Source organism: Gorilla gorilla, chromosome 6, assembly GCF_029281585.2.
Source record: "Gorilla gorilla gorilla isolate KB3781 chromosome 6, NHGRI_mGorGor1-v2.1_pri, whole genome shotgun sequence".
In the NCBI taxonomy this organism is placed as follows: domain Eukaryota; kingdom Metazoa; phylum Chordata; class Mammalia; order Primates; family Hominidae; genus Gorilla; species Gorilla gorilla.
Genome location: NC_073230.2, coordinates 40,253,123 through 40,263,035, shown reverse-complemented (window position 1 = coordinate 40,263,035; position 9,913 = coordinate 40,253,123). Strand labels below are relative to the sequence as shown.

General features: G+C 44.6%; 1 protein-coding gene across 2 annotated transcripts in view; it reads right to left on the bottom strand.

The window, feature by feature from the left end:
• Positions 1-622: 622 nt before the first annotated feature.
• LOC115935302 (protein C-mannosyl-transferase DPY19L1-like) overlaps positions 623-9,913 on the bottom strand; it is a 28,081-nt gene continuing 18,790 nt past the window's right edge. The window contains exons 7-8 of one of the 2 annotated variants that reach the window (XR_010134442.1): positions 6,583-6,815; positions 1,336-1,440 (exon numbers count right to left, since the gene is read on the bottom strand). Coding sequence is in view for 1 of the 2 variants with exons in the window: in XM_063708098.1 (XP_063564168.1) it covers positions 1,284-1,440 (157 nt within the window). In the remaining variant the exon portion in view is untranslated. Of the gene's footprint in view, positions 1,441-6,582; positions 6,816-9,913 lie in introns of both variants that reach the window. The other variant, XM_063708098.1, reaches the window with a different exon arrangement.

The window sequence follows — 9,913 nt, the reverse complement described above, 5'->3', positions numbered from 1 at the left end:
ACTCACTCTTTGTTAAGTCCCACAATTACCACTGTTCCTGGCCCGGACTTCAATCTGGCCTCCCACATTATTCCTGATACCACACCTGACCCCCATGACTGTATCTCTCTGATCCACCTGACATTCACCCCATTTCCCCATGTTTCCTTCTTTCCTGTTCCTCACCCTGATCACGCTTGATTTATTGATGGCAGTTCCACCAGGCGTAATCGCCACACACCAGCAAAGGCAGGCTATGCTATAGCACAAGCCACTAGCCCGCCTCTTAGAACCTCTCATTTCCTTTCCATCGTGGAAATCTATCCTCAAGGAAATAACTTCTCAGTGTTCCATCTGCTATTCTACTACTTCTCAGGGATTATTCAGGCCCCCTCCCTTCCCTACACATCAAGCTCGCTCAATTCATCCAAAACCGTATCCAGGCCATCACCAATCATTCTATATGACAAATGTTTCTTCTAACATCCCCACAATATCACCCCTTACCACAAGACCTCCCTTCAGCTTAATCTCTCCCACTCTAGGCTCCCATGCCACCCCTAATCCCGCTTGAAGCAGCCCTGAGAAACATCGCCCACTCTCTCTCCATACCACCCCCCAAAAATTTTCACCACCCCAACACTTCAACACTATTTTGTTTTATTTGTCTTATTAATATAAGAAGGCGGGAATGTCAGGTCTCTGAGCCCAGGCCAGGCCATCGCATCCCCTGTGACTTGCACGTATATATTCAGATGGCCTAAAGTAACTGAAGATCCACAAAAGAAGTAAAAACAGCCTTAACTGATGACGTTCCGCCATTGTGATTTGTTCCTGCCCCACCCTAACTGATCGATGTACTTTGTAATCTCCCCCACCCTTAAGAAGGTTCTTTGTAATTCTCCCCACACTTCAGAATGTACTTTGTGAGATCCACCCCTGCCCACCAGAGAACAACCCCCTTTGATTGTAATTTTCCATTACCTTCCCAAATCCTATAAAACGGCCCCACCCTTATCTCCCTTCGCTGACTCTCTTTTTGGACTCAGCCCACCTGCACCCAGGTGAAATAAACAGCCATGTTGCTCACACAGAGCCTGTTTGGTGGTCTCTTCACACGGACGTGCATGGAAGGTATGAGTCATTTTTATAATTAGAATGACATTCAAATTGACCAAATAAAACATTTTCTATTTGAAAACAGTTACCTATAAAAGTTTTTGGGATATGAACAACACATGACTTAGCAAAACATTAAAACCATTACAGATGTAGTTCTCCGTAGGCAGCAGGTCATGTAGCAGTCATTCTTTTACAACTTCTAGGACTTTGTAAACACTGTTCTGGAATACAGTGGTGAAGTGAGGTTTGGAATCCTTCACCAAGAGGTTACATAAGGGAGTTTTCCCAGCATTGGCAGGATCTTCTACATCCCAAATTTCAGGCATACTGCAACCAGGCCTAGAAAAATGAATGTACACGTTAAAAATCAATATGCATTATATAACTGCAGATAAAGCAGGGCACTTCTTACATTCCTGACCTCATTTCCTTTTTCCTCCTTAAATTACTTTAGTTTTTAAACAATCCTGTCATGTAGCTTTCATGCGTGTCCATGTGAAGAGACCACCAAACAGGCTTTGTGTGAGCAATAATGCTTTTAATCACCTGGGTGCAGGCGGGCTGAGTCCGAAAAGAAAGTCAACGAAGGGAGATGGGGTGGGGCCGTTCTGTAGGATTTGGGTAAGTAAAGGAAAAAGGGGGGTTTTTCTCCAGTGGGCAGGAGTGGGGGTCACAAGGTACTCAGTTGGGGAGCTTTTGAGCCAGGAGAAGGAATTTCACAAGACAATGCCATCAGTTAAGGCAGGAACAGGCCATTTTCACTTCTTTTGTGGTGGAATGTCATCAGTTAAGGCAGGAACCTGCCATCTGGATGTGTACATGCAGGTCACAGGGGATATGATGGCTTAGCTTGGGCTCAGAGACCTGACATTCCTGTCTTCTTATATTAATAAGAAAAATAAAATGAAATAGTGGTAAAGTGTTGGGACGGCAAAAATTTTTGGGGGTGGTATGGAGAGATAATGGGCGATGTTTCTCAGGGCTTCTTTGAGCGGGATTAGGGGCGGCGTGGGAACCTGGAGTGGGAGAGATTAAACTGAAGGAAGATTTTGTGGTAAGGGGTGATATTGTGGGGTTGTTAGAAGAAACATTTGTCATTTAGAATTATTGGTGATGGCCTGGACACAGTTTTGTATGAATTGAAAAACTAAATGGAATAAGAGAAGGAGAAAAACAGGTATTAAAGGACTAAGAATTGGGAGGACCTAGGACATCTAATTAGAGAGTGCCTAAGGAGGTTCAGCATAGCCTTGCCAGCAAAGATTATTTATTTACTTTAAGAGTTAAGAGTGGCTGTTTGGGGATAGCACCAGGAGATATCAGCTGTGATGGCTTGGAGAAACAGTGTAAACTGGCAGTGTAAACAAGAGCAGGGCATGTATGAGTAGCTGAGAACAGTGAATAGGAGTATGACTAGACAGAAGACAGTAGGGATGACAAGTTTTTTGGGGCACAGTCCAAGTTGGTCTGGTGTCTGGAATGATACTGGGGCCTAATAAAAAGGAGCATCTATACAGGAGCTTAAATGGGCTGTACTTTGTAGCATTCTGAGGACAGACCTGAATTCTGAGAAGGGAAAGTGGTAAAAGTATTGTCTATTCCTTTTTAAGTTGGTGGCTGAGCTTGGTGAGGTGTGTTTTTAGTATGTTCTACTTTTCCTGAAGACTGAGGACTGTAAGGGATATAAAGGTTTCACTGAACATTAAGAGCCTGAAAAACTGCTTGGCTGATTTGACTAATAAAGGCTGGTCTGTTATCAGACTGTATAGAGGTGGGAAGCCTAAACTGAGGAATTATGTCTGACAGAAGGGAAGAAATGACTGTGGTGGCCTTCTCAGACCCTGTAGGAAAGGCCTCTACCTATCTAGTGAAAGTGTCTACTTAGACTAAGAGGTATTTTAGTTTTTGTGACTCAGGCATGTTGAGTAAAGCTAATTTGCCAGTCCTGGGTGGGGGCAAATCCTTAAGCTTGATGTGTAGGGAAGGGAGGGGGCCTGAATAATCCTTGAGGAGTAGTAGAATAGCAGATGGAACACTGAGAAGTTATTTCCTTGAGGACAGATTTCTATGATGGAAAGGAAATGAGAGGTTTTAAGAGGCGGGCTAGTGGCTTGTGCTACAGCATAGCCTGCCTTTGCTGGTGTGTGGCAATTAGGCCTGGTGGAACTGCCATCAATAAACCAAGTGTGATCAGGGTGAGAAACAGGGAAGAAGGAAATGTGGGGAAATGGGGTGAACGTCAGGTGGATCAGAGAGATGCAGTCATGAGGGTCAGGTGTGGTATCTGGAATAACATGGGAGGCTGGATTGAAGTCCGGGCCAGGAACAATGGTAATTGTGGGAGACTCAACAAAGAGTGAGTACAGCTGAAGGAGCCAGGGAGCAGAAAGTATATGCGTCAGGTGTGAGGAAGAAAATAGATTTTGGAAATTATGAGAGCTGTAGAGAGTGAGTTGAGCATAGTTTGTGATTTTAAGGGCCTTTAAAAGTATTACGGCGGCAGCAGCCACTGCATGGAGACATAATGGCCAGCTTAAAACAGTAAGGTCAAGTTGTTTGGACAAAAAGGCTACAGGATGCCATCCTGGTCCTTGTGTAAGAATTCCGACTGCACAGCCCTGCACTTCAGCTGTGTGTAATGAAAAGGGTTGGGATGAGTCAGGGAGAGCTAGAGTGGGGGCAGTCTCTAAAGCTGTCTTCAAGGAATGGGAAGAGGAGTGGGGAAAGGATTTAGGATCTATGGGGTCAGCTAGGTTTCCTTTTGTGAGTTTATAAAATGGTTTTAGAATGGCAAAACCAGGTATCTAAAGTTGAAAGTATCCAACCATGCCTAGGAAGGAAAGGAAATGTTGTTTTGTAGAAAGTGCTGGGTTTTGAGAGATCAGGTGGACACGATCGGCAGGGAGGGCACATGTGTTTTTATGAGAAGCCGAGATAGGTAACAGATGAGGAAGAAATTTGGGCTTGACTGAAGTAATAGGGGCTGTCTGTGAGGCCTTGCGGCAGTATAGCCCAGGTAATTTGCTGAGCCTGATGGGTGTCAGGGTCAGTCCAAGTGAAAGCGAAGAGAGGCTGGGATGAAGGGTGCAAAGGAATAGTAAAGAAAGCATGTTTGAGATCCAGAACAGAATAATGGGTTGTGGAGGGAGGTATTGAGGATAGGAGAGTATATGGGTTTGGCACCACGGGGTGGATAGGCAAAACAATTTGGTTGATAAGGCGCAGATCCTGAACTAACCTGTAAGCCTTGTCTGGTTTCAGGACAGGTAAAATGGGGGAATCGTAAGGGGAGTTTATAGGCTTTAAAAGGCCATGCTGTAGCAGGTGAGTGATAACAGGCTTTAATCCTTTTAAAGCATGCTATGGGATGGGATACTGGAGTTGAGCGGGGTAAGGGTGATTAGGTTTTAATGGGATGGTAAGGGGTGCATGATCGGTCGCTAAGGAGGGAGTAGAGGTGTCCTATACTTGTGGGTTAAGGTGGGGAGATATAAGGGGAGGATGTGAAGGAGGCTTTGAACTGGGGGAAAAGGCAGCAATGAGGTGTGGCTGTAGTCCAGGAATAGTCAGGGAAGCAGATAATTTAGTTAAAGTGTCTTGGCCTAACAAGGGAACTGGGCAGGTGGGGATAACTAAAAAGGAGTGCTTAAAAGTTGGCACCAGAGTTGGGGAGTTTTAAGAGGTTTAGAAGCCTGGCTGTCAATACCCACAACAGTTATGGAGGTAAGGGAAATAGGCCCTTGAAAAGAAGGTAATGTGCAGTGGGTAGCCTCTGTATTGATTAAGAAGGGGACAGACTTACCCTCCAATGTGAGGGTTACCCAGAGCATCTGTGATGGTCCTATAGGCTTCCGAGGCAATCGGGCAGTGTCAGTCTTCAGCTGCTAAGCCAAGAAGGTCTGGGAAGGTGTCAGAGAGCCTTGGGCCAGAGTTCCAGGGGCTCTGCGGGCCATGGGCATTCCTTGGCCCAGTGGCCAGATTTCCAGGACTTGTAGCAAGTTCCTGGGGGAGGAGATTCTGGAGGAACCACTGGCAGCTGTGGTCCAGGCGTTTGGAAGTTCTTGTGTGCTGGAGATATGGCTGGGATTTGTCTCACAGTGGAGGCAAGGAATTGCAACTCAGAAACACATTGCTACTTGGCTGCCTCCACTTTATTATTGTAGACCTTGAAGGCGAGGTTAGTTAAGTCCTGTTGCGGGGTTTGAGGGCTGGAATTTAATTTTTGGAGTTTTATTTAATGTCGGGAGCAAATTGGGTAATAAAATGTATATTGAGAATAAGACAGCCTTTTGACCTTTTAGGGTCTAGGGCTGTAAAGTGTCTCAGGGTTGCTGCCAAGCAGCCATGAACTGGGCTGGGTTTTTTATTTGGTGAAAAAGAGCCTAATGCTATCTGATTTGGGATAAAGAAAAAGGAGCATTAACCTTGACTATGCCTTTAGCTCCAGCCACCTTTTTAAGAGGAAATTGCTGGGCAGGTGGGGGAGGGCTAATCACAGAATGAAACCGTAAGCCCGACCGGGTGTGAGGAGGGGAGGTGATAAGAGGATTATAGGGTAGGGGAGCGGAGGCTGAGGAAGAATTGGGACCTAGCTCGGCCTGGCAAGGAGCAGCCTGGGGAGGAGGGGAGAGGTCAGATGGGTCTATAGAAAAGGAAGATTGGAAAGAAGAAAGACTCAGCGATGCTTGGGGTTGGGACTGAGGGGACAGGCGGGAGGGAAAAAAGGAAGATTTGGGACAAGTTGCATTGGGAACAGAGACTAGGGAGGGACCGATGTGTAAAAGAATGCCTGGACGTCAGGCATCTCAGACTGTTTGCCCATTTTACGACAAGGATTATTTAGATCTTGTAGGATGGAAAAATCGAAAGTGCCATTTTCTGGCTATTTGGAACCACTGTCGAGTTTGTATTGGGGTCAAGTGGCATTGCAGAAGAAAATAAGGCATTTAGGTTTTAGGTCACATGTGAGTTGAAGAGGTATTAAGTCTTTGAGAACACAGGCTAAGGGAGAAGGAGGAATGGAGGGTGGAAGTTTGCCTATAGTGAAGGAGGCAAGTCCAGAGAAAATAGAGGATAGAGACACGGAGAGAAGGGATGGGGGATGCTTGCCCCCAGGAAAGTGGAGAAGGGGTAGAGACATGGAGGGAAGGGGTCGGGGGGTTCTTGCCCCCCAAAAAGTGGTACTTGCTGCTAAGGGTGAAGGCATCCCTCCGTGGTCAGACACCTCTGAAACGTGGGTGAATAATCATGTAGGCATCCCCACGTGGTTAAACACCAAGGGAAGACTCTTCCTGATTCTGTGACCGGCGCCGGAGTTTTGGGTTCACAGATAAAACGCGTCACCTTTGTCTCTACCAGAAAAGGAAAGGAACTGAAATTAAGAGAAGGGAGAGATTTAAGTGTGGTGCCAAGATTGAAAGGAGAAAGAGGTTGCGGGATAGTGAGAGAGGTTGGAGAAGAGAGTAAAGAGAGGCTGCTTACCCGATTTAAAATTGGTGAAATGTTCCTTGGGCTGGTCAGTCTGAGGACCTGAGGTCGTAGGTGGATCTTTCTCATGGAGCAAAGAGCAGGACAGGGGATTGATCTCTTAAGGGAGGTCCCCCAATCCGAGTCATGGCACCAAATTTTACTCGCATCCGTGTGAAGAGACCACCAAACAGGCTTTGTGTGAGCAACAAGGCTGTTTATTTCATCTGGGGGCAGGTGGGCTGAGTCTGAAAAGAGAGTCAGCAAAGGGAGATGGGGTGGGGCCATTTTATAAGATTTTGGTAGGTAAAGGAAAATTACAGTCAAAGGGGGGTTGTTCTCTGGCAGGCAGGAGTGGGGGGTCACAAGGTGCTCAGTGGGGGAGCTTTTTGAGCCAGGATGAGCCAGGAGAAGGAATTTCACAAGGTAATGTCATCAGTTAAGACAAGGACTGGCCATTTTCACTTCTTTTGTGGTGGAATGTCATCAGTTAAGGCAGGAACAGGCCATTTAAGTATCACTTCTTTTGTGATTCTTCAGTTACTTCAGGCCATCTGGATGTATAAGTGCAGGTCACAGGGGATGTGATGGCTTAGCTTGGGCTCAGAGGCCTGACAATATTGATTTAAAAAATTATAAAGAACAAATATGCTTAGTTCACAGGCAAGTTGCATTAATTGTATAGATGCTCCTCAACTTACAATGGGGTTATGTTCCAATAAACCCATCATAAGTTGAAAATGCATTTAATACACCTAATCTACCCAACATCACAGCCTAGCCTAGCCTACCTTAAACATGCTAGGAACACTTGTATTAGCTTACAGTTTGACAAAATCATCTAATACAAATGCTGTTTTATAACAAAATGTTGAACATCTCATGTAATTTATTGAATGCTGTACTGACACTGAAAAACAGAATGGTTGTATGGGTATTTGAAGTATACTTTCTACTGAATGCATATGGCTTTAACACTGTCATAAAGTAAAAAAATCAGTAGGTCGGCCGGGCGCGGTGGCTCACGCCTGTAATCCCAGCACTTTGGGAGGCCGAGGCGGGCGGATCACGAGGTCAGGAGATCGAGACCATCCTGGCTAACATGGTGAAACCCCGTCTCTACTAAAAATACAAAAAATTAGCCGGGCGTGGTGGCGGGCGCCTGTAGTCCCAGCTACTCGGGAGGCTGAGGCAGGAGAATGGCGTGAACCTGGGAGGCGGAGCTTGCAGTGAGCTGAGATTGCGCCACTGCACTCCAGCCTGGGCGACAGAGCCAGACTCCGTCTCAAAAAAAAAAAAAAAAAAAAAATCAGTAGGTCAAAACATCTTAAACTGGACAGTTGATATTCTAGAATGAATCAATTTAAAGAAATTCTGGTAGTGTTGGACATACATCTTAGCTAAATACATAATTAAATCTCAAAAGCAATATATATAAAGAATAGAATAAGTAAAATTGGCATCATATGACATTTGCCTAAATAAGTCCTTCAAAATGACAGTACCATTTATTTTAAATCAAGAACAGTTTTATAGATAGAACTGTTGGATACTGCTATCTACCTTTTGAGGAATTTTAAAAAACAGAAAAACATATGGGAAAATTATAGAGAATTGACAACTGCTCATGTTTTGTCATAATTGCTTCCCTTTTTATTTTTATTTCTAAATAAGAGAAAAAAAATTCCCGACAAGTCCCTCTTATGTTTAGTAGCAGTCCCTTCCTCACTCTCCACCATGAGGCAAACACTGTAGCAGGGATGTACATCATTTTCCCTTTTTAAATAACATATTTAATTTATAAGTAATCAGTCATTATAAAAGTACCAAATATAGACCTACATACATTTTAAGAAATGAAAGTCACTATCATCTCCAATAGCATTTCTCAGAGGTGACTTCTATAAACAATCCAGCATATATCCTGCTGGAACTTTTAAAAAAAAATTATTTCAATAGCTTTTGCAAAACAGGTGGTTTTTGGTTACATGGATAGGTTCTTCAATGGCAGTTACTGAGATTTTGGTGCACCCATCACCAGAGCAGTATCAAGTGTACTCACTGTGTAGTCTTTTATCCCTCACCCCACTCCTCGCTTCCCCCAAGTCCCCATAGTCCATATCATTCTTTTGCTTTGCATCTTGGTAGCTTAGTTCCCATTTATAAGTGAGAACATACAATATTTGCTATCTGCTGGATCTTTTCTTATCCAATGTCAGACACACATACAGACACAGATATCATTATATACACAGATGCTGTGATGGTTAGTATTGAGTGTCAACTTGATTGGATTGAAGGATCAAAGTATTGTTTCTGGGTGTGTCTGTCAGGGTGTTGCCAAGGGAGATTAACGTTTAAGTCAGTGGACTGGGAGAGGTTGACCCACCCTCAATCTGTGTGGGTACCATCTAATCAGCTGCCAGCATGGCTAGAATAAAAGCAGGCAAAACAATGTGGAAGGACTAGACTGGCTGAGTCTTCTGGCCTCCATCTTTCTCCTGTGCTGGATGTTTCCTGCCCTTGAACATCAGACTCCAAGTTGTTCAGTTTTTGGACTCTTGGGTCTACATCAGTGGTTTGCCAGGGGACCCTGGGCCTTCAGCCACAGATTGAAGGCTGCACTGTCAGCTTCCCTACTTTTGAGGTTTTGGGACTCGGACTGGCTTCCTTGTTCCTCACCTTGCAGATGGCCTATTGTGGGGCCTCACTGTGTGTTTGTGTGAGTCAGTACTCCTTAATAAACTCCCTTTCATATATAGATTTATCCTATTAATTCTGTCCCTCTGGAAGACCCTGACAGATGCTCTTGAGTTGTTTTTACAAAAATGGAATTATTCTGGGACTCTATACTGAACAATAAAATGTGGCACTATTTTTCCATCTCAGTGCATAAAGACCTACTCTATTGTTTTTAAAAGCTGCTAGTTCTCATATGTATTATTTAACCAATTCTTTACAGATAGATACTTTAATTGTTTCCCATTTTGCCATTATAAAGCAATGCAGCTACAAGCAGTCTTGTGCGGCGCTCCCTTCTGCAAGCTAAACCTCTAGAGCAGCAGTCCCCAACATTTTTTGCACCAGGGACTGGTTTTGTGCAAGACAATTTTTCCATGGATTGGAGGGTGGGGGCAATGGTTTTGGGATGAAACTGTTTCACCTCAGATCATCAGGCATTAGATTCTCATAAGGAGTGTGCACCCTAGATCCCTCGCATGTGGAGTTCACAATAGAATTCGTGCTCCTATGAGAATCTAATGCTGCCACTCATCTGTCAGGAGCCAGAGCTCAGGCTGTAATGCTTGTTCACCCTCTGCTCACCTCCTGCTGTGAGGCTGGGTTC